The following is a 24,731-nucleotide window of genomic DNA, read 5'->3' on the forward strand; positions in this document are numbered from 1 at the left end:
GACCAAATTCCCCCTCCACCAGAAGGTCATTCTCACCTTTTTTGGGAGCAGTTTTGGGCCACACATCTGCTTTTGCTTTTCCAACCCTCAGCATCTGCCAAAGTGGGAAAGAAGGGAGAAAAAAATTTAAGTAACCAGTCCAATTTCTTTTCCAGACTTGTGTCTTGACACTAACTGGCTAGGAGGACAAAGAATTATCACCTCTGGAAAAAAGGATTTTCCAGGTACTTCTTTCAACACACTATTTCGGTCATGTTCTCTATATCCTGACCAGTAGAACAAGCAGTGAAGTTCCCAAGGTTTAAGACCAAAGCCTGTTTTGTTCCTTAGGAAACCGGTAAAGAATAGTGCATAGACAGCACAAGAGGTTCTTACTCAGTGGGGAATCCTGACTTTGTGTCACTCCCTTCTGATAAGTTTTCCCCGCTCTTCTTGGGACCCCTAAAAACATAAACCTCTTGGAATAAGCAGTGTGCAGTGCCCTCCTATTTTAAAATGAACCACCTGGCTATTGAACTCCAGTTATTTTAAGACCAAGAAAACCAGAATAAATTTAACTTTATCCTGAAACTACTCCAACAACCTTCATTACCCTTCAGTCTGCTTTTCCAATGGCTCCTTAATAATTATTAACTTTTAGATCCAGCCATAGACCAGATTCCTCCATGTACAGTAAAATCAGAACGATCCCTCCTGCCCCTGAATGAGGAACTCTTTCATCTCGTCTGGCCAAGGGCAGCTTCTTAATTAATGAGGGCCAGTGTGAGTCCCATCTGCCACACATGCCATGCTCAAAGCAGGGGGAATTTTATTCCTGGAAAAATACCACAAGACAAGCCCCCACAAGATTCAAATAGGAACGTCTTGTCCTAAAGTGTGTGTCCCGAAGTGAGGTACGATATTATTCAAATGGAGCTGGGCTGGCAGAGGTTGATTTCATTGAATAACCTTTCTTTATCATGATCTTTTCCCTTGGTCCCTGGGAGTTTGGGGTTCAAATAATATGGCATCTGAGTCACCTTACTCTTAAAAGGTCATTAAAAAATATATCACCTATGTTTTATTCTTGCCAGAATGTTTAGATGTTTAACCCAAATCTACTCATGAAAAAAAGAAACCAACAAATCCAAACTCTAGAGCTCCATATACAACAAATGGCCTGGATGCTTCAAAAATATCCATGCCATAGGAAGAAAACAAACAAAAAAAAAGAGGCTAGAGAAACCGGTATAGATCAAAGAAGACTAAAGAGACTTGACAAATACATACGATGAGCAATCTTTGATTGGACCTGACTGAAAACAATACAGGACCCTTGAGACAAATGGAGAAATAGAAACATATACTATATGAGGTATTTAATTAGCTGAATTTCTTTGATGTGGTCATGACAACTGTGCTTATACAGAAGAATGTCATTTGGGGGCCATTTGTCTCGTATTTGGTGGTGAACTGTCATTCATGAGGTCTGTAACTTATTTTCAACATAGTAAAACAGTAAAAAGAGAATTGTTAGCAAAATGCTAACAACTGGTGAACCTAGGTGAGAGGTAAAAGCGTTCACTATGCTATTCCTTCAACGCTTTTAAGTTTGAAATTGTTCACCATATAATGCTGAAAAAAAGCAATGGCAATAAAACCTAGCATAAAAAAACAACTTAAGCATTTGACATAACTCCTGCGAGCCACTTGCATAATTATCACCTCTGAAGCCTACCAGTTAATACTTGGGATTGCTCTCAATTATTTCTTCCTCCTTGACTTCAGGACTCTCCTTACCAAAGTCCAATTCCTGCTTATTTCTCAGTACACACTGCCGTTCGTTGTGAGAAACATCCACTATCACCTGCTCTAAAAAACTGTTAAGCTAATGATTCCAAACTAGCCCCAAAAAGGTTAATAATAACTTCTAATGAGGGTGCTTGGCAAGCTGTCCATCCATCTTCCTTAGTTATCTCAATGCAGGAATGCTGAGTGTTGGTTTGTTGTTTTAAAGATTAATAAAGTCATCTGACATCCTTTTGTGTCGCTGCATCCAAGAGAGCAAGCTGGGTCACCAGCAGCTCTACCTGAGCCATCCAAGGAAATTTAGCCAGGGTTCTTGTTCTTGCTGTGTCTGCTCAAACCCACACGGTCTGAGATCTGGAAATAGAGCCTCAGTATGTACCACCAGTGTTTCCAGCAGTACTCAAAGGATACAGGCTTCAGTAAATTGGATTAAGTGAAATTCCTTCAAGAGACCTACCTTAATGCTAACTTGTACATAAAATAAAAATACTTCAATTACTGGGGTGGGGGGGGGTGTCCGACAAGTGTCACTAGCCTAGTGTTCCTCTAACCCAGCTGCCCAAGAAAGCTGATCTGGCTAGTTATAGAACAACCAAGACCTTTCCCTTCCCAAAGTGAAGAGGAATGGTTTATTATCTGTAACAGATACACACTGCCTGAATCCAAGGTCCTAGAACTAGGGACCAGCTAAAATTGACTGATGTCTCCCCAGCCTCTACAACAGTGCTCACTACCCAAGTATCTAATGATTTGCTAAATAACTGAAGCTCTGATTCTCCCTCAGCTACTCTTGGCCTCTTTCCTTGGTAAGTCTATACAGTAATATCTGAGACTAAATCCATGAGATTTCCTCTTAAAAAAGCTTTCCACGATTATTACCATCCATGCAACATTAGCCTGTAAGTCTCTCCTTTTCCAACGGAAAGATTTCCAGAAAGAACAAGCAGCAGAGTTCATGTTAGATACCCCTGGGCTGTTTTACAAGCAAAAGATTTACCTGGGCAAAGGAAGGGAAGGGAGAGTCTTCTTCCAGACTCCCAACGCAGAATGAAGGACTGCCCTGACTGGCAGTGGGTGACAGAGGGGTCAGCAGAAAGTCTGAAAGGAAACCAGAGACCTGATTATGTAAGTCAAGCTCCAAGGAGCTAGTCTTTTTTTTTTTTTAAAGATTTTTATTTATTTATTTAACAGAGATAGAGAGCACAAGTAGGCAGAGCGGCAGAGGGAGAGGGAGAAGCAGGCTCTCCGCTGAGCAGGGAGCCCAATACGGGGCTCAATCCCAGGACCCAGTGATCATGACCTGAGCCGAAGGCAGCTGCATAACCGACTGAGCCACCCAGGTGCCCCGAGCTAGCCTATCCTTTTTTTTTTTTAAAAGATTTTATTTATTTAATTGACAGAGAGAGAGAGAGACAGCAAGAGAGGGAACAAGCAGGAGGAGTGGGAGAGGGAGAAGCAGGCTTCCCACTGAGCGGGGAGCCCGATACGGGGCTCGATCCCAGGACCCAGTGATCATGACCTGAGCTGAAGGCAGACGCTTAATGACTGAGCCACCCAGGCGCCCCGAGCTAGTCTATTCTTAAGAAAGAAAAGATGAACCCTCAATCAGGTCTGGATAATTACCAGCCCCACCTCAAAAAGCAAACCTGATGCAATTTCAATTCTGCCATGTTCTTAAAAAGTCAAGAACATGGCCCACTATTCACACTAGTGATCTAGGGAGAGAAAAGTTTAGTAGTCACAGTAATACTAGAAAGCATGGCAGAATCTATTCCCACACTAAGAAAAACCCTTTCCAAAGCAGCTGACTCTTGCCTTAGAAAAGCTAGTATGTGAAAGCACATACACAAACACAATTTTTATATCACAGATAATGTAGTCAATGTTATGCAAGAGCAGCTGGATGGTGCTAGGAATGAGAGTACTTAAATAGCCTTGGCTGACTGCGGAAGGGTCTACTACTGGGAGAGTGAATAGGCCCTTCCCTCCCAGCAGTGATCAGGACAGCGGATAGACCTGTGGGAAATGCTCAACTGTAGGTCAGAAAGGATGGAGACTATTACCTAGGGAGTATCAAGGAAAAGCTTGCATCTTCATACTGGATTTTGTTTGTGTGTGTGTGTTTTGGATTCTAACTGAATATTCCCAGGTCAGAGACATCTGGTCGGAACATAAAGGCTAACCTGATCACATTTTATTTTTCTTGAAACTTTTTCATTCACATAAAACTAGTCCATGACAGTCCCTAGTACCTAGGCCTGGAGAGTCAGCTGAGATGATTATGTTCTGCCATATTCCTCCGTATAGCAGCTCTCTTCTTAAACTAAAGAGCATAATGGTCATGCGCATGGCCCTCAAGATGCAGGTTTCAGTCATATTCCTGTCACTAAGCCCCTGCCTTAGCCTCAGGCTCCTAATCTGCAAAGTGACAGGCATATGATCACAAGAGGGTCACCAAGAGTTTTAAACATTCTGCTTTGGACATTTTATTAAAATGGCTGGCAAAGAAATACATGTTAATTATCAAAAACTATCAGCCATGTGGATGAAGATTAGAAAAGATAAATGTTTAATTTCATAACACAATACATTTTTTTTTTAAATTTTTATTTATTCATGAGAGAACAGAGAGAGAGAGAGAGGCAGAGGGACAAGCAGGGTCCCAAGGAGCAGGGAGCCCGATGTGGGACTCGATCCCAGGACCCTGGGATCGTGACCTGAGCCGAAGGCAGACGCTTAACCATCTGAGCCACCCAGATGCCCAATACATTCTCTCTTTAAAAAAGTATTTTAAAAGGCTAAAGCCTCTTTGAACAACCTCTGAATCCTTACCTCACTTCCTAGAGTAAAACACCATTACCAGTTTGGAACATAATCATCTCAGTATTTTTTTTTTTTTTTTTTTAAGATTTTATTTATTTGACAGAGAGAGAGGGCACACAAGCAGGGGGAGTGGGAGAGGGAGAAGCAGGCTTCCCGCAGAGCAGGGAGCCCGATGCGGGGCTCGATCCCAGGACCCTGGGATCATGACCTGAGCTGAAAGTAGACACTTGACAACTGAGCCACCTAGGCGCCCCTCAGTATTTTTCTACACATTTAGATATATAAACCCATAACAAAATGCTGATTTTTCTGTTCTTTTAAAATCCACAAATGTGGGGTGCCTGGCTAGTTCAGTTGGTAGACTATACAACTTGATCTCAGGATCATGAGTTCAAACCCCACATCGGGCATGGAGCCTACTTAAAAAAAATAAATAAAACCCCCAAGTGGTATCATACTTTATCTTGTTCTACAACCTCCTTTTATCTTAAAAGTCCACCCATTAGTTTATGAAGATGGCTATTAACCTCTTCAATAGGTGTAAAGTATTTCATAGTATAAATGCTATACAATTCAGCCATTACCTTACCACCATATTTCATAAGCTTCCCCCACCCCCATTATAAACAATGCTACAATAAGGAGACATGTACAAAGATGCTTAGGCATACAAGGGGATTATATCACAAGTACAAACTAGAAATAGAACAGCTGGGTCACAGGGAAGAATCTAAGTAAAACTGTCCTGCCATATGAACTGCCCTGAGGTTGTGAGATTTTTAGAAGACAGCAGGGTATAAAGTAGTCAGTACCGCCAATGGGAAAGGTGAATCAAATGGCAAAAATCTGACGTACCTCAGGAATATATTAACTACCCAAAGTAATGTTAGTCACCTAAAGATCCCACCATGCTGAGTAGGTGAGAGTTATAAATTCAGACACCAGGGCTTTGCTTAAGGTCTGTGGCTGGTGGCCAACTTCATTCTTTAAATCCCAACTCATTTACCTGCTTGGGAACCTGGACTTCTGCTAAGAGGAGAAAGGGAGAGGGCACCATGGCCCTCGGTGCTGGTGGGACCCAAAGCAGAACCGGAGGTGCAGGTATAGGAATTGAAGGCAGGAAACTGCTGTAGATTCTCTAGGGGAATGTGGACTTCTGGGTCTGCAAAGAAAAGATGAGAATGGTAGGCCCATTTAGAATATTCCTCAAATCTTTTCCAACAGTTGAGGACCATCAATATGAATCCCCCAAGGATCTAAAAAAAGGATATAAACAGAAGCTTTAAAACCCAAATTTAGGGGCACCCGAGTGGCTCAGCAGGTGAAGCGTCTGACTCTTGATTTCAGCTCAGGTCTTGACCTCGTGGGTTGTGAGATCGAGCCCACCTTGGGCTCCGCCCTCAGAGGGGAGAGTCTGCTTGGGGATTCTCTCCCTCTGCCCTGCCCCCTCTATCCACCCCCACCCTCCCCCCCCACCCCACTTGCCTGTGCATGTACTCTCTCTGAAATACATAAATCTTTTAAAAAAGTGAAATAAAAAATAAAAATTAATAAATAAATCCCTTGTTCTTACTATTCCTAACTGAAGCTAGATGATAAACATGGGGCTTAACTATATTATTCTATATACTTGTCTTTGAATATTTCCATAATAAAGAAGGCAAAACAAAAAGCCCCTGTTCCTGAAACACCAGTTTTTCAAACATTTGGGAAATGTCCCAAACAGCTATATAGCACTGGGACCCCAGCTATATACTTAACCTAGTTTAAGAAGTAAAAAAAATTTAAGATTTTTTTTTTTTTAAATTTATTCATTTGAGACACACAGAGAGAACATGAGCAGGGGAGAGAGGTAGAAGGAAAGGGAGAAGCAGACTCCCTGCTGAGCCAGGAGCCTGACGTGGGGCTCGATCCCAGGACCCCAAGATCATGACATGAGCCAAAGGCAGACACTTAACCAACTGAGCCACCCAGGTACCCCAGAGAAGTAAAATTTATGTTTACCATACTATATGTAGTCAAAAACAGTGAAGTCCTTTCCTAGCAGAGGACTCAATTCTTTGTTTTCTGGAGGAAAGTAGGCCCTCATGTCACACTAATCTCCTGGGTTCAATGAAGCTTATGTTGGAGGAGCAGATCAAAAGACTCTATACTTACTGGTATGAAAATCTAACCTGGACATATTTCCTAGTTTGTCAAGGTTTCTACTATACAGACCCCCTTGGCAGACATGCTCTACTAAGTATAGATGTCCCCTTTAATACAGTCAAAGGTGGGACCAATGTTCCATCTAGAGTGCACAGGAGACAAATCAGACACCAAATTCAGCAGATCTCCAATTCTCTTCCCAGAACATGTTTTTTCACCACTACGCCAAGGATGAATTTAACCTCATCCCTTAAGAGCTATGAGCTTTGACTCACATTAACCCACTTAATTCTCAAACAAGCCTATGAAGGAGGTACCCTCATGATTCACATATAAGAGTTGAAGAAAACAAGTGGCAGGGCTGAGATGTGAACCAAGCAGTCTGGCTCCTGGGCCCAAGCACTGAGACTCTCCTAAGCCCACGCACAGCTGTACTAGTCAATTTTGGGAGCTCCTGAACTTACACTTGCCCTGTTTCTTGTTCTCCTCCATCTCAATCCTGCGCTCCCGGCGGCGTTCCTCCCGAGCCTTCTTCTGGCGCTGACGCTTCCTCTTCTCAATGTCATCTGTGGGTTGGTCAGATGGTGAGGAGGCAGCCCAAGGACAGCCTAACCATTAACTCCTCCCAGGTGACTAGTAGCTAAGGCTACACAAGGGAACAGCCGGACTGGATGAATAGATGGAGTGTTTCTGGAGGTATGGAGGCTCATGATGGAGCTCCTTAATTCCTCCCACACTGGGTTTCCAGTCAGAAGAACCCCTGAACTCCTCCATGAAGAGAAGCAGAGTGGGTGCATTCTTACCTGAGAATATCTCTAGGGTTTCCTTAGAGACCACAGGAGGCTGCAGAGCCAGCTCACAGATGCTGAACTCACAGGTGAGCGGCAGGTGAGAGAGGTATCTATGGCGCTGTCGAACGTCCTACCATGGAAAAGGGACCAAAACTCAACTAACACTGGGCCAGGCTCTGAGGACAGAGGTTCCCACCCCAGACAGCCAACAGTACGCACACTCACACACAGCATGGGGGCTCAAAGAGCAGTACTCAAGTTACCACCATTTTGCAAAGCCAAACAGAAGCTGTCAATTAACATACAGTAAGGTAGAATGAGCAACCAAAAGGCAGTTTTTAGGTTTGTGTTGCAAATGAATAAATTGGTAATAAATAATCTAAAGCTGATCAGCTATTTCTGATTTTCTGGGGCCCACAACTGAGGGGGGAGAACAAGGGGAGATAAAAGAGTATTTGAAAACCTGGGATCCACAGACAAAATTAATGGTAACTGGGAAGGCAGATAAAGCAGATTTCTCTATGAATAAAGCTTGGCCTGAAACAGTGAAAAAATGAAGGCCATCTGGGGCACCTGGGTGGCTCAGCTGGTTAAGCAACTGCCTTCAGCTCGGTTCATGATCGTGGAGTTCCCAGGATCGAGTCCCACATCGGGATCCCGGCTCAGCGGGGAGCCTGCTTCTCCCTCTGCCCTCTCCCCTCTCATGCTTTCTCTCTCTCTCGCTCTCAAATAAATAAAATCTTTAAAAAAAAAAAAAAATTAAGGCCATCAATTTAAGTTTCTTTTCCATTCATTTTCTGCATGTTTGATGGAAAATTTACGGTACTCATAGTCTCTAATTTTGAGGCTTGTAACAAATTTGTGATCAACACAGGGATAACTCTCAAAGGGTAAAAACTCACATATGTAAATTATCAGACAATAATTAACAGGTTATCTGCTGAGCCAAAAATGTGTTTCAAGCCTGTATAACCTAGTGTAGAGCATCCAAGAACTTTTCGATTCCTTGGACATTTTTCTCAAGCCATAAAGAAAAAGAGAAAAACAAACTCATCTTGAGTGAAACTGGGACAAACCACAACAAATGAACCTGTGAGGCAGAGAGCAGTGGTGACTAACAGAACCCCAGCATGATAAGGGAGCACGATTTAATGTCTCAAAACTTTGCGGGCATCGTCAGTGACAAAAATAGACTTACAAATACAAGAGCTACGATCCCTGAAGGATTGGGAGCATGGGCTGGCTAGCCCACGTCAAAGAGAACAGGTCGATGGCACTCCGGAACCGTGCCCCTCAGGGCAGGCAGGACCTTACCTCGGACATGGAGTAGCCGGCAATCTCCACCACTACCGCCGAGATCTTCTCCGGGCTCTGCTCCAGGCTGCCGTACTCCCTCACAAGGCAGCGCACATTCACAGGGTGCAGGAACATGTGCTGCCCGTCCTCCGCTGAAGACAAGCGCTCTCTCACACAACAGTCTTGGCCGGTCCTCAAGAGAGGGCCCCCCGCAGAGCTAGGCCTGCCTCTCCCTCCCCGAGGCCGAAGGCACAACAGACCCAAGTGCCCACAACCAGCAGCAATACCTCCTCCTGCTAAGAGGCCAGGTCATCTGGCTGAAACCTCTCTATGGCAACCCAGCCCTCCTCTCGGGGACACTCACCTTGGTAAAAGTAGTAACAAGGAGAGCTGCTCAGGTGTGTGAAGCCTGGCTTGGTGATGGGTTCCTGCTGGCTGGACTCAGGACAAATGGTCCCCTCTCCGAGACTGTCATCTGCTAACTCTGAGTCATCACAGGCCTCGGGCTCTGGGTCAGACACTGCTTCCTCTTCCTCCACCAGAGGGAGAGCAAGAGGACGAGGGGAGCCCAGAGAACAAACTTCGGTGGTCTCTTCATCAAAAGCAGACAGATACTCTAGCACACCCTGTTGGGACAAATTCTACATCAAAAGAAAGTACATGTGGCAAAGGTAGGCACCGGAACCCAGTTCTCTGGATGTTTTTTTTAGCTGTCACATTCACGGATTTAACATCCCTGGGTGAAGAACTAATAAGCACGCAGGAAATCTCACAGCCCCTCCTCTCCCCACAAAGTCCAGCGCCTACAACCTCAACAGCAGCACTGACGCACGGCAGCCGTTTAGTCTGGAACAGGGACACACTCACCTTCCTGGGTTGAAAAGCGGACTCCTTCGCCAAGGGAGCCATCAGCACCAGTTGTTCCAGGGCCGGCACAACACCAGGGACCTCCCTTCCGCTTTCAGTCAATCCTGACAGAGCCTCTTCCCGAGTCTAGACCACCAGAGAGAAGACCAGAGAAAGCTAACTTTCCAGAAACACTGAATTTGGCAAGGGCTCACAACGGACTCTCTCCACAGAAGCGTAAGTTAAAAGGCAACAAGACCCAATGGGAAGAGTGCTCCCATCCCCCCTCACTGCTTTATTTTTCTCCACAGCATTCATTTCATCTAATCCTATATATTTTGATTATTTATTTTGACTATTTTCAATCTTGCTCTTAGAACGTAATTGCCAGGGGTGCCTGGATTTTAAGTACTTAAAATCCTCAATCTTTAAAGGAAACAGGAAGCAAAAAGCACGGGGTACCCAAATGGGATGGTATTCTACTTAGAATCTGTGACAGTGACAATGGTAACACTACACAAAAGCTTCCTGAATACAAAGCCAAGAACACGGAACTCGTCTTCTTGTCTTTTTTTTTTTTTAAAGATTTTATTTATTTATTTGAGAGAGAGAATGAGAGAGAGCACATGAGAGGGGGGAGGGTCAGAGGGAGAAGCAGACTCCCCGCCGAGCAGGGAGCCCGATGCGGGACTCGATCCAGGGACTCCAGGATCATGACCTGAGCCGAAGGCAGTCGCTTAACCAACTGAGCCACCCAGGCGCCCTCGTCTTCTTGTCTTTATAAGCTACGCTTAAAGAGCCCCAGTGCAGGAGGCAGGGGTTTGGCCAACACCCACCTCAACCTGGACAGCTCTACTTTTTTTTTTTTTTTTAAGATTTTTATTTATTTATTTAACAGAGAGAGAGCGAGCGAGCGAGCAGAAGTAGGCAGAGCGGCAGACAGAGGGAGAGGGAGAAGCAGGCTCTCCGCCAAGCAGGGAGCCAGATGCGGGGCTCGATCCCAGGACCCTGGGATCATGACCTGAGCCAAAGGCAGCCGCTTAACCGACTGAGCCACCCAGGCACCCCTGGACAGCTCTACTTTGATACAGCTTTTCTTCTCTGAAATGCACTTGAACAAATACTCTGCATTATAGGAAAAAAAACAAATTAAATACACAGGACCCTGCCAGAGAAGGCTCAGAAAAGACGAGTTCAAATATCAGCTTCACCTCTTATTAGTTACATGTCCTCAAGCAAATTACCTTACGTAACCCATGACTCCATCTCCTCATCCATGAAAGGGGATAGTTGTATCTATCACCCCAGGATATGACGCTTAAGTGAGATAAATGTAAATAGCGGTACCTTCGCACAGGGCCTGTCACATGCCAATCGCTCAATAAACAAGGCCTTTCGTTGCTCTAATTAAGATCTGTAATTCTCAAAATATGGTCTGAGGATGAACAACATCAAAATCACCCTGGTACGCATTATAATGCAAATTATTAAGCCTACTTCGCCCAGCCTTGACTGAATCCATTTCTCAGGGTGGAGCCCAACAACCAGGGATTCTGACACCTACTAAAGGGTACAGAGCTTAGGAAATTCTGTATTTGGGAAATTCCTGCTGCTCCAAATCCTCAGCAGGCACTGCTAGGGCCTGCTGGATAGGCCATACTTTCTTCAAAATGCCCCTCAAATAAAACATCTCTAAAAATAAATCCAAGTGTTTTCTTAGGGAAAAAAAAGTCTACCTTGCTTAACTCAGAACCTAAGAGACGACTTCAGTGACTCAACTAGCTATAAGATCATTTTAGTTTCTTCCTTTCAGCTCCAGAGAGCACTTTGAAAACCACTAGGTCCCCCCGTCAAAATAAAACACAAAAAAAACACTAGGTCAGCCCTTCCCTCACATCACCAAAACACAGAGCAAACTGGCTTTTTTAGCCTTTCCCTGGTCACTATCTTAAATGTGGGACCGAGGTAACTTATCCCCACCATCCTATCCTGTTTCCAGGCATCGTCTTACCTTGAGCTCCTGAATAGCTGCCTCAATAAAGCAGGACTCGGGAGTGTGCTTCTCCTCTGCCAGTTGCTGCTCCAGAGCTACTTTCTCTTCCCGAACTACCCGGCGCAGCACCTGCTCCTTAGAGGCCAGCAGCAACTTGGAGTACTGGCTGTGCTGCTCATCTACAGGAAAGCCAGCAAGATCACAAAAATGCAACATTCAAAGCAACCGCATGGCTACAGAGGAACTTTTACACACAGCTTTTTTGCCCTCAGTTGTAAAGATGGAGTAATTTAACGTAATTTTCTAAAAAATAATTAAAAAATGACTTTAATACAAGGTTTCTAACTCTGATCCCATTTTATAAAGAATCTAAGAAAACAAAAGATGCAGTAAAAAAAAATTTTAGCCGAACAATATTCAATAATTACATCACCATCTGTAGTATCAAAAAAGCTACTACCAACCAGTATAGTCCAATAATAAAGAAATAGTTAATGACATGATGGCATATTCATTAAAGAGAATTTTGCAGACATTAAAAATGGTTTTCTGGGGCACCTGGCTGGCTCAGTTGGGAGAGCACACAACTCTTAATCTCCAGGTCATGCGTCTGAGCCCCATGGTGGATGCTGAGATTACTTAGAATAAAAATAAATAAGCTTTAAAAAAATTTTTTTTAAATAAAAATGGTTTGCTGAGGACACTTACTGACATGTAGAAATACATTACGTGAATAAAATGCAGACACCAAACTAGAAAATTTAATCCTAATCTCCCAAAAATATACATGCATAGAAAAAAATCTACAATTTTGGGGTACCCCTGGGTAAAAGGATCGTGTAGGATTTATTTCCTTTACTTCCCTCCCCCATATTTTCTGTACTTTTTCAAAAGTTTAAGACAATATTCTTTTGAGAAACCCTCCAAATACCATTTCCCCACTCTCCCATCCTAGTACCCACCCAGAAATAACCATTTACAAATTTCAATATGTATTCATCAAATCTTTTTCTATACATTTATATACCCATGTTCATTTAAAGAAATAAAGGTTTATCCATAAATTATAAACTCTAAGCTTTGTTCTTCATTTTTCATCCAATGTGTGATAAAATCTCTCAAAATATTAATAGAGATCCAATTTTTACCTTCTGTATTGTGCTCCACAATATGATACCCTCTACTTTGAGTAAGTTCCTTATGGAACATCCAGCTTATTGTCAACTTCTATTACGTTTTAACAAAAAATCCTTATACATGCTCTCTGGTGCAAATAATTTCCTTATGATATTTAAATATAAATGCTGGATCAAAGGTTGTGCTTTTTTTTTTTTTTAAGTTTTATTTAAGTAATCTCTATACCCCGTGTGAGGCTCAAACTCACAACCCTGAGATCAAGAGTCCCACGTTCCTCCAACTGAGCCAGCCAGGCACCCCTGTGCATATTTTAAATACTACCAAATTGCTCCCCCCAAAAGGCTACATCAATTTATACTGCCACCAAGAACAATAGTACTCATTTTCCTACCCCTCCCAAAACCTGGTATTTCCAACGTTTTTTTTCTTTTTTGTGTGTGTCAATCTGATAGGCATTTTGATTTACATAACTTTTTTTTTTTAAGATTTTATTTATTTACTTGACAGAAAGACAGCAAGAGCGGGAACACAAGCAGTGGGAGTGGGAGAGGGAGAAGCAGGCTTCCCGCCAAGTGGGGAGCCCGATGCGGGGCTCGACCCCAGGACCCTGGGATCATGACCTGAGCTGAAGGCAGACACTTAACGACTGAGCCACCCAGGCGCCCTGATTTACATACTCTTAGCAAAGTTAAATCTCTATAATTCTTGGGAGGTATTCCAATATCCTTTTCTAGAAAATGCTTTGCACATGCTTAACCCATTCTTCTACTGGGTTGTTAATCTAATTTATAGGACACTTGTATGTCCTGTACATTAGCTTTAAATGTGTAAATCTGGGACACTTGGGTGGCTCAGTCAGTTAGGTGTCTGCCTTAGGCTCAGGTCATGATCCCAGGGTCCTGGGATCAAGTCCCACATCGGGCTCCCTGCTCAGCGGGGAGCCTGCTTCTCCCTCTGCCTGCTGCTCCCCCTGCTTGTGCTGCCCCTCTCTGACAAATAAAATCTTTAATTAATTAAAAATGTGTAAATCTTCCCCTAGTTTATCACCTGTTGACTTCAAGGAATCTTGTCAGATTTCATTCTTATAAAATCACATTTATTTTTTCTTTTATAGCATCTATGGTTTTAGCCTGGTTCAAAAATCCATCCCTACCTGAGGATTTATAAAGATACTGTCCTGGGCGCCTGGGTGGCTCAGTTGGTTAAGCAACTGCCTTCGGCTCAGGTCATGGTCCTGGAGTCCCTGGATTGAGTCCCGCATCGGGCTCCCTGCTCGGCGGGGAGTCTGCTTCTCCCTCTGACCCTCCCGACCCTCCCCCCTCTCATGCTCTCTCTCTCTCAGTCTCTCTCTCAAATAAATAAATAAAATCTTTAAAAAAAAAAAAAAAAAAAAGATACTGTCCTATATTTTTTCTTAATGGTTTTAGATTTTTAAAAATTCAGTTACTCAATCCATGAGGAATTGATTTTTATGAATGGTATGAGACAGGGAATCTAACTTTTTCTTCCATGAGAAGAATCAATTGTTTCAATACTATTTACTGAGAAATATCTTTTGCCCAGAGACCAAAATGCCACTTTAATCAATACTCGTTTCTGCAAGGAATACAGAACATACAGCCCTGTGCACTTTCCTCACTGTGAATACTTCTCACATTCTATATTCTAATTGCCTGGCCACCAGTATGTCTCTTCTACTAGACTACTGTAGAGTTCCTTGACAGGCACCATTTCAACAAAGTGAAAAATTAAGGGGCGCCTGGGAGGCTCAGTCAGTTAATCGGCTGCCTTTGGCTCAGGTCATGATCCCGGAGTCCCAGGATTGAGCCCCGCATCGGGCTCCCTGCTCAGCGGAGACCTTGCATCTCCTCATGCTCTCTCCCGCTTGCTCTCTCTCAAATAAGTGAATAAATAAATCTTTAAAATTAAAATATATAGGGCGCCTGGGTGGTTCAGTCGTTAAGCATCTGCCTTCAGCTCAGGTCATGATCCCAGGGTCCTGGGATCAAGCCCCGCATTGGGCTCCCTGCTCGGCAGGAAGCCTGCTTCTTCCTCTCCCACTCTCCCTGCTTGTGTTCCTGGTCTCGCTATCTCTCTGTCAAATAAATAAATAAAATCTTAAAAAAAAAAAAAAATTAAAATATATATAATGAACCATACTTGAAACCAAGGGTTAAGCTGCTCTCTGCAAACTCCCCTCTAACCTACCAGAATCCTAAAACTGATCTGGAAATACTAGAAATGGCTTGCCCCAAAGGCTCAATTTCTGATTAGAAAGATATACTCAGTAGCCTTAAAGCATGTACCAGGATTATTTACCCCCTAAATTAACAGAACTCACCTCCTAGATGAATAGGATGGTCTACATTCATCCATTTGGATTTGGGCAAAGCCAACAAGACCCCTTTCTCCCTCTTCATCAGCTGCATCGTAATGGTATCACCAACAACATACTGCCGTGACTCTGTGGCAACAACACTGTAACATGGACATTTAGATGGAAAAGAGCAAGGAGTCAGCAGATGGGGGTCTAATCTATTAAATGTCTCCATCTCACCTCTTGAGATCCTTCTTATGCACAGAACTGTAACAGATGGGACATTTACTCCAGGTCTTCTCACTCAGTGAAAGGTAGTGCAGAATACATGCCCAGCAGAAGATGTGTCCACAACGGGTTATCTTGGCTGCAGTAGGTGGATATAGGCATATTGGGCAAGATGGCACTTCATGGCTACAAATGCGCTGAAACAAAACAGAACCACAAGTTACACTGCTTTCAAACTGACATAGCACTGTCAAAGTTAAAGTCTCTTCTCTCCCATCCCCAACCCTGTACATCTCCTACTCAATACATCTTCACAAAACTGTTCAAAAATGCAGGTATATTAAAAGAAAAAAAAAGCAGGTATATAATAACACTTTAAGTAAATCATTAAGGAAACCACAATGGCTTAACAGAATAACAATGGGCACCTGGGTGGTTCGGTCAGTTAAATATCCCATTTCTTTTTTTTTTTTTTTACGATTTTATTTATTTAATAGAGAGAGAGAGAGCATGGGGGGGGAAGTCAAAGGGAGAAGCAGACTCCCCGCTGAGCAGGGAGTCCAATGCGGGACTCGATCCTGGGACTCCGGGATCATGACCCAAGCCAAAGACAGTCACTTAACCAACTGAGCTACCCAATCACCCCATAAGCATCCCACTCTTGATTTCAGCTCAGGTCATAATTTCAGAGTTCTGGGATCAAGCCCCACATGAGGCTCCCCACTCAGCACTGAGTCTGTCTCCTTCTCCCTATCCACCCCCACCCCATGTACACACACATGTGCATGCTCTCTTTCTCTCAATAAGTAAATCTTCAAAAATATATATATATGTATATACATACACATATATAACTACACAAAAGGTATTTTAGAGGTTCCACAAAGGGAAAAAGTGACAAAAATCAATATATGAATCAATATACGATTCCTTTTTTTTGTTTTAAAGATTTTATTTATTTATTTGACAGAGACAGCGAGAGAAGGAACACAAGCAGGGGGAGTGGGAGAGGGAGAAGCAGGCCTCCCGCAGAGCAGGGAGCCTGATGCGGGGCTCGATCCCAGGACCCCGGGATCATGACCTGAGCCGAAGGCAGACGCTTAACGACTGAGCCACCCAGGAGCCCCTGCTTTGATACCTTTTAGATGAGAGTCCTCCAATTCCCCAATCCTGCAGACCAGCCAATTAGAGAGCACAAAACGAACTCGAGGAGAAACCAGGACTGATCTCTGGGGAATGTCTACAGTGTGGCCATGCAGAAAAATGTATCAACAGTGAAACCAGCCAACAGCTGCTGTGTCACCCTGGTCCATTTCCTCAGTTCTTTCTCCCACTAACAGCTTACAAGCTTAGCTGAGCTACTCACCACTTGTTCCACAAAATCCCAGTTGACTAAGATATCAGGATCAGCAAAATGAACTGTGTAGTCCTGGTCTTCAGACACTACAAATTGGCAGCTGGAAATAGGGAAAAAGACAAGGAAAAGGCAGACTGTCAGAATCCACCAACATGCCATCAGCAGAGAGTCATTACTCCTTCACTTAGTAATCAAATACAGGCCATCAGCAGCCATGGTTTGTGAAGTACTGAACTAGGACTTCAGCCTCAGTTCTCAGCCCTGGCTCTGGAGGGAATCCAAAGACTTGGCAAGTAGGAGTCTAAAACCATGAACTCTGTTTCTTCCGCTTCCAAGCCCAGCCAAGCTGCTGTAGGCCTCCCTGAGCTAAAATTAACCCAGACTGTGGCTCCATCAATCAGCAGGGAGCCAGATTTCTTCCCTCCCTGTGAGAAACCTCAGCACACAGCTAATCTTCAAGGCAGTAGAAAGACTATTCTCAATCATCTGACTACCAATTTATATAAGGTACTAACCAGTTACTTCAGTCTAGATCCAAGGTCAAAACTTACATTATGACTAATGACACACAAAAGGAAACAAAAGGGATCAGTATTTGAGCAAATACATGCCAAACACTCCAACCTGTCATCCAATTCTTCCTTAAGTAATTCTCCTCCTTTATAGGGAGAAGCTGAGTCTCAAAGTGGCTAAACAAATTACCCAAGGTTGAAGGCCAAAATAAAATTCAAATCTGGGTCCAATTCCAAAGCAAAACACTTTTACTACCTCATCATGACACTAAAAGCATTAATTTTATCATTAATTTATTTAAGTATTATATTCTTTTAAACATCAAGAACATCCGCTTGAAAAGCTGTTTTTCAACACTTGCCACCGCCCCCCCTCAAAGAGAGAGAGAGAGAGAGAGGGAGAGGAGAAAAAAAACCAGATCAATCCCCTTTCTACCTCTCTCCCACAGCAGTTTTTTTGTTTGTTTTTGTTTTTTTAAAGATTTTATTTATTTTTTTGACAGAGAGAGACATAGCGAGAGCAGGAACATAAGCAGGGGGAGTGGGAGAGGGAGAAGCAGGCTTCCCGTAGAGCAGGGAGCCCGATGTGGGACTCGATCCCAGGACCCTGGGATCATGACCTGAGCCGAAGGCAGACGCTTAACGACTGAGCCACGCAGGCGCCCATCTCCCACAGCAGTTTAAAAGAAGCCTCTTCTGGGGCACCTGGGAGGCTCAGTCAGTTGAGCAAACTGCCTTTGGCTCAGGTCATGATCCCAGGGTCCTGGGATCGAGCCCCAAGTTGGGCTCCCTGCTAAGAGGGGAGTCTACTTCTCCCTCTGCCCCTTACCCTGCTCGTGCTCTCTCTCTCTCTCAAATAAATATTTTTAAATAAAATAAAAGCTTCTCCTAAATTAATAAAATAAAAGCTGCTTCTCAGCTCCAGCAACTGCCCAGAGGCTCAACTGCACTTTCCTCCTAAGAGCAGACATACTCACTTGGCCTGTAAAAAGAGTTCCTTGTTAAAAGGCTTATGCCCCCACTTGTTCCTTTTTCCCCAGCTGCCATGTCCACTGCCTTCAAAGTGACCCGCCTGGCCACGGGGTTCAAAAGTGAAATTCAACAAGTGGTTCAGATTGATCTTCTTCGGACCAGAGAACTGGGCAGGGCTAAACTCTGCCCTTTGAGCCTCTGCTACCTAGAACAAGAATGAATCAAGTATTTCAGATTATTACTTATTTATAGCAGAAACTAGCACAATCCCTCCTTCTACATGGCTTAAAATACTAACTAAATGAAACACAGGCTTAAATCTTCCTAGGAGACAGTAATACAAAAGTCCACCTAAGATGTGGATGCGAGTGGAGAGGGGGACCAGGGCCTTTAACATACAATTACTTAAACTGTTCAGCCTGGCCTGTGAAAAGGCAATTAACCATTAAGTAACAAAACCCAACATGAACTCCTCTAGCTATCTTGAAGTACAAAGATTTACTTACTGGATTAATCTTTTGACAGTCCCATAGGACTCCTACACCTTCAACTCTTATTAGCTACTTGTTCTTTGGTTTGTTTCTGGCAAAAGTGAGTCTGTGGAACTATACTCTGGAGGTGGCTTGCAGGCAGCTGCTAACTGCCATGGGCTTCAGGATCCTGCCAGAGAGACCTCCTGTGTAAGACACGCACTGCTGTTCATTGTTAATTAAAACTGACGGAATTAGAACATGTAGGCAGACTACCTCTGTGTCCAGAAATAAACCCAATCAGCAGATTCAGAAACAGTTTAGAAAGTGGCAAGAAACCACATGGGAGAAATACCACTGCACACAAAGATGGAAGAAATCATGCTAGGGCTTTTTCGGCTCTTTATTTTTTAAAGCTTTATTTATTTATTTATTTGACAGAGAGAGAGAGAGGGTACAAGTGGGGGGGGGGGGGCGGCAGGCAGAGGGAGAAGCAGGCTCCCCGCTGAGCAAGGAGCCTGATGTGGGGCTCGATCCCAGCACCCTGGGATCATGACCTGAGCCGAAGGCAGACGCTTAACCAACTGAGCCACCCAGGCGCCCCTTTTCTTGGCTCTCTTAACATTCCCAAATTGAAATGGTAGCTACCTGTTAAGTCAGCTAGTGCATTTCCTAATCCCAATTTCTCATTTAATGTTATGAACACTTTGCCATGTCAGTCATATTAGCATATAGTCACTTTAAGTCCACTACATCATATAGGTATACTATAATGCCCCCTGTAGGACACACTGTTCATAGCTTCTCCTCTGTAACAAAATCATGTTATGATAAACCTATTTTTGGATAGATCTTTGTGCACAAATATTTGGCCACATGAAAATATTTCTTCTGAATGTAGAGTAGGAATTACTAGGTCAAAGGAAATATAAATTTAAGGCTTTTGCTACCTAGTCAAATTTAGAGATTAGTAAGCAGCACCTGCACAGATGTCATAAAGAGTACAGGGGCGCCGGGGTAGCTCAGTTGGTTAAGCATCCAACTCTTGATTTCGTCTCAGGTTATGATCTCAGGGTCGTGAGATGGAGCCCCACATCAGGCTCCATGTTTGGCACAGAGTCTGCTTGAGATTCTCTCTCCCTCTTCCTCTGCCCCTCCCCCTGCTCATACTCTCTAAATAAAATAAATAAAATCTTAAAAAAAATCTAAGAGTACAGAAAGGGATATGGTGAAAGATACCTTACACTGCAGAGGCAACCAATATGACCTGAGATATCCTACGCATATAGACCAAAGTATAGGACCCTTATGATTAAGTACAGTGGCAATGGGGCGCCTGGGTGGCTCAGTTGGTTAAGCGTCTGCCTTCGGCTCAGGTCATGATCCCAGCGTCCTGGGATCGAGCCCCACGTCGGGAATCCCTGCTCAGCGGGGAGCCTCCTTCTCCCTCTCCCTCTGCTGCTCCCCCTGCTTGTGCTCTCTCTCTGTCAAATGAATAAAATTAAAAAAAAAAAAAAAAAGTACAGTGGCAAACCATAAACAATTTCCTTTCATCTCAACAATAGATCCTGGGAGACAACACCTCCAACTGTTTATGTAACTGACCACAGGGAGCTCATGACTTCCAGGTCATCTGTTGCCTCTCATCCCCCGGATGCTCATTTCCATGTGGCTCTGCTATCCCCTCATCAGTCTTCCACCCCCAATGCCCCAACCCTACGTAAGAGCTTGTGCTCACTCCACAAAATCCTCCACACCTTCAACCTTCTATCATCACCTTATTATCCTAGTTGGCCCACTGCCACCCTCTTCAATACTGCCCACCACAATTCCTGATAAATTATCCTTCCAAAACACTGACCTCTCAGTTCCTTGACCCTCACCTCCTTCAATTAGCTTGCCCTCCACTCTACCTCAGGAATGCAATTCCCAAGGACATACCATCTAGATCTGTGCCATCTTATACAGCAACCACTACTAGCCAGATGTGGCTACTGAGCACCTGAAATGGGGCCAGTGCCACATAATACCATTTTAGCTATATTTGGTAAAAACATAAAAATTTCATCATTTCTTTACTTTTTTAATGTGGCAACTAGAAAAGTTTAAATTATGTATGTGGCCTGCATTTCTACTAGACAGCACTACTCTACATCTAGACTGTTAAGAATAACAATCACACCTCTTGCACCATCTTAACTTTGAGCACCCAACATCCAAGCAGCAACTCCCTCCTTTCCTAGCTTGTTCCCTTTAGTCCTGTTTCCAACAATTCTTTAGCCCCACTGGGATCTCCAAACCAGTGATCCAACCCACCCCTACAATTTTCTTTCCTTACTTGGCCTAGATCCTATGGTCCACTACCCGCTTCTCTTTGTCATCTGTACTCACCTGGCAAAACCTTTCCCTGATTAACCCAACTCTCTGCCTATGTATTTCCACACCAGCACCAGACAGTTATACACAAGAACACAACCACACCACACTGACCAGTCTCACTAAGTAGACCCTTAGGCTGCCTGGCAATACTACCACAACCTGATGACATTTCTGTACCCGCTTAATTCACCAGTCACCCAGTCATCCATTCCTCAAGGCTTCCAAGGCTCCTCCCTCAGCTCACCTTCCGTATTTCACCGAGACAGTAAGAATAATCAGTAAAGAATTCCTACATCCTCCTACCAGTACTCTGCCTTCCTCTTGTTACTGAGGATGAACCGGAAAAGCTCCTATCTAAGCCAACTCCTCCACTTGTACACAAGATCCCAACTCCTCAAGGACTCAAGGACACTATTCCAGCAATCCTCCCCTTTCCTCTGCATCATGTTTGCCCCCTCACAGGACAATCCCATTACCAGAGATATGCTGTTAATTTCTCTAACTTTAAAACCTCTTGACTTCATACTCCCTCAAGCTACTGCCTCACCTCTCTGCTCCCCTTTAGAGCAAAGCCACCAGAAAGTACTGTCTGAACTTGCTGTTTCTTCCTCCCATTCTTCCATTCTCTCTAAATCTATGCCAATTAGGTTTCTGTCCTCACCACTCCACCAAAGCAGCTCAAGGCCAACAACCTACCTTCCCATTATCAAATCTACTGGTCCACCAACCTGCCTTCCTATTATGAAATCTACTGGTCCACTTTCAGTCCTAATTTTCTGCCTACTGGCAGAGGGCAAAACTAACCACTTTCTCCAAATGGCTTTCTCCCTTTTTGCTGATGCCTCATGATCCTGACTCGGGCCTCAGTCCTTAAATCTATTCCCTTTCTGCAGCACTACTCCTTAATGATCCCACTTAGTTCCACAGTCGCAAACACCAAATGCGTGCAGACACGCAGCTCTAGCCCGGGCCTCCTCCTCTAACTCCAGATCCCATTGACTGCCTATCTCTTAGAAATCCAGGAAACATCTTCACGCAAATATATTTCCAAAATGAAGTTCTTTATCTCAACTCCCCTTCCCTCCCCTCCACCCCCAAACCCTGTACTTCTCTGAAAATCTTCCACACTTGTGCATATGGTATCTGAATTGAGCTCCTGCCAAAAACATTCATTTTTTCAAAGTCATTCATTTCTCTGCTCAGACCCCATATCTAACGTATTAAGAAAGTCATGTTGGCTCTACCTTCATATATCACCCCAGTGGGCACGCCTCTCACCAGCTATCACTGTTTCAAAGCTTCCATCACTCTCACCAGAAATCTTAACAGCCTCCTAACTAACCTCCCTGGTTCCACTCTTCGCTTTAAAACTCCAGGTCAAAAAATCGGGCGCCTGGGTGATTCAGTTGGTTAAGCGACTGCCTTCGGCTCAGGTCATGATCCCGGAGTCCCGGGATCGAGTCCCACATCGGGCTCCCTGCTCGGCGGGGAGTCTGCTTCTCCCTCTAACCCTTCCCCCTCTTGCACTCTCTCTCTCTCTCTCTCTAATAAATAAATTAAAAAAAAAAAATCTTAAAACTCCAGGTCAGATTATAGTACTTCTCTTCTTAAACCCCCAACAGCTTCCCATCTCTCTGAACAAAAGCCAAAGTCCTGCAAGGCCCCACATGATCTGACCCCTCTTTCCCATTCTTTAGCTTCATTCCCTCCTCCTCCTCCTCCTCCTCCTCCTCCTCCCAGGGTAGCCTACTTGTTTACCTCAAACAAACCAAAAACATTACCACCTCTGATCCCTTGCTGCTTGTGCACTTTGTTATTCCTTCTGGCTAAGACACTCTTCCTCAAAATTGTATGGTGTGCTCCCTTGCTTCATTCAGGACTCTACTCATACTTCACCTTCTCAGAGCAGCTTTCCTTAGGCACCTTCTAAAACTGTACCCTTGGGGAGCCTGGGCGGCTCAGCTGTTAAGCATCTGCCTTTGGCTCAGGTCATGATCCCAGGGTCCTGGGATCGAGCCCCACATCAGGCTCCCTGCTCCGCGGGGAGTCTGCTTCTCCCTCTCCCACTGCCACCCTCCCACACACTCATGCATGCTCTCTCTCGCTCTCTCTCAAATAAATAAAATCTTTAAAAAAGGGGGCGCCTGGGTGGCTCAGATGGTTAAGCATCTGCCTTCGGCTCAGGTCATGATCCCAGCGTCCTGGGATCGAGCCCCGCATCGGGCTTCCTGCTCAGCGGGGAGCCTGCTTCTCCCTCTCCCTCTGCCTCTCTCCCTGCTCATGCTCGCTCTCTCTCTCTGTGTCTCAAATGAATAAAAAAATAAATAAAAATAAATCTTTAAAAAAATAAAAAATAAACTGTATTGTTACTCTCTATCCCTAACTCTTAGTCTACCTTTCGCTAATTCAGTAAGCACTTACCTTTGGATTTATTATACAGATGACTCTTGAACAATGCAGGCATTAGGAGCACTGACCCCCTGCACAATCAAAAACCCATGTATGACTGCTGACTCCCAAAAAAACTTAACTGCTAATAACCTACTGTTGACTGGAAGCCTTATCAGTAACATAAACACTCAACACGTGTTTTATGTTATAGGTATTATACACCGTTATTTTTACAATAAAACTAGAGAAAAGGAAATGTTATTAAGAAAATCAAAACAGGGACACCTGGGTGGCTTGGTTGGTTAAGCGTCTGACTCTTGATTTCAGCTCAGGTCATGATCCCAGGGTCATGGGATCAAGCCCCATGTCAGGCTCCATGCTCAGTGTGGAGTCTGCGTAAGATTCTCTCTCCATCTGCTCCTCCTCCTCCTCACACACTCTCTCAAGAAGTGAAATCTCTTTTTTTTTTAAAGATTTTATTTATTTATTTCAGAGAGAGAGATAGCAAGAGCAGGAACACAAGCAGGGGGAGTGGGAGAGGGAGAAGCAGGCTTCCCGCTGAGCAGGGAGCCGATGCGGGGCTCGATCCCAGGACTCTGGGACCATGATCTGAGCCGAAGGCAGATGCTTAACCACTGAGCCACCCAGGTGCCCCTCAATAAATGAAATCGTAAAAAAAAAAAAAGTCAAAACACATTTACAGTACTGTATTAAAAAAAAAATCCACATAAGTGGACCCATGCAGTTCAAACCTGTGTTGTTCAAGGGTCAACTGTGTAATCATTTTTATTGTCTCCCTAAACTAGAATATAAGCTCCTGAGGGACAATATTCCACTCAGTATTGTATTCCAAACTGAATGGTATTTGTTACACAGTAGAGGAGAACTAAATTTTTGGTGAATGAATGAATTCTTTCATAAGTACATTAAATCTGTCTTATTCTATAATGGTTACAAAGTATGGAACATTCAAAAAGAAAGATAATTTAACCAGCCCCTTGCTAATTTAGGTTGTTTCCTAGATTTTGCAACTACCAACAATGTTACAATGAACTCCCTTGTACAAAAGTCTCTACAGACTTATAAAAGGATACCTAAGAAACTCCTAAAATCAGAGTACCTGGGACTAAGGATATAGCATCTTGCATTCTGCTAGATACTATAGGGCAAATGCCATTAATTAATTGAAGTCACTTTATTACCTAAATATTCAAGAGGTACCTCTAATTCAGGAGTGATGACAGAAGGACTATACAAAGTAAGGTACCCCAAATTTGCTATAA

General features: G+C 43.8%; 1 protein-coding gene and 1 pseudogene across 7 annotated transcripts in view; one reads left to right on the plus strand and one right to left on the minus strand.

Annotated features, from left to right (window-relative positions):
- The window catches only part of RNF10 (ring finger protein 10), a 73,694-nt gene that overhangs the window by 36,147 nt on the left and 12,816 nt on the right, over positions 1-24,731 (minus strand). For 3 of the 7 annotated variants that reach the window (XR_014139769.1, XM_081802059.1, XM_081802055.1), the window contains exons 3-15: positions 18,214-18,413; positions 16,734-16,824; positions 15,380-15,564; positions 15,164-15,300; positions 11,704-11,864; positions 9,714-9,839; positions 9,211-9,472; positions 8,865-8,998; positions 7,563-7,680; positions 7,224-7,325; positions 5,618-5,773; positions 2,786-2,886; positions 37-94 (exon numbers count right to left, since the gene is read on the minus strand). Coding sequence is in view for 5 of the 7 variants with exons in the window: in XM_081802059.1 (XP_081658185.1) it covers positions 37-94; positions 2,786-2,886; positions 5,618-5,773; positions 7,224-7,325; positions 7,563-7,680; positions 8,865-8,998; positions 9,211-9,472; positions 9,714-9,839; positions 11,704-11,864; positions 15,164-15,300; positions 15,380-15,564; positions 16,734-16,824; positions 18,214-18,413 (1,831 nt within the window). In the remaining 2 variants the exon portion in view is untranslated. The remainder of the gene's footprint in view (positions 1-36; positions 95-2,785; positions 2,887-5,617; positions 5,774-7,223; positions 7,326-7,562; positions 7,681-8,864; positions 8,999-9,210; positions 9,473-9,713; positions 9,840-11,703; positions 11,865-15,163; positions 15,301-15,379; positions 15,565-16,733; positions 16,825-18,213; positions 18,414-24,731) is intronic. The other 4 variants (XR_014139770.1, XM_081802060.1, XM_081802056.1 and 1 more) reach the window with 3 other exon arrangements.
- Positions 1,995-2,221, plus strand: LOC115942525 (small ribosomal subunit protein uS14 pseudogene; annotated as a pseudogene).

The sequence above is a fragment of the Leptonychotes weddellii genome, chromosome 13, assembly GCF_054177405.1.
Source record: "Leptonychotes weddellii isolate Sample4059 chromosome 13, ASM5417740v2, whole genome shotgun sequence".
Lineage (NCBI taxonomy): Eukaryota > Metazoa > Chordata > Mammalia > Carnivora > Phocidae > Leptonychotes > Leptonychotes weddellii.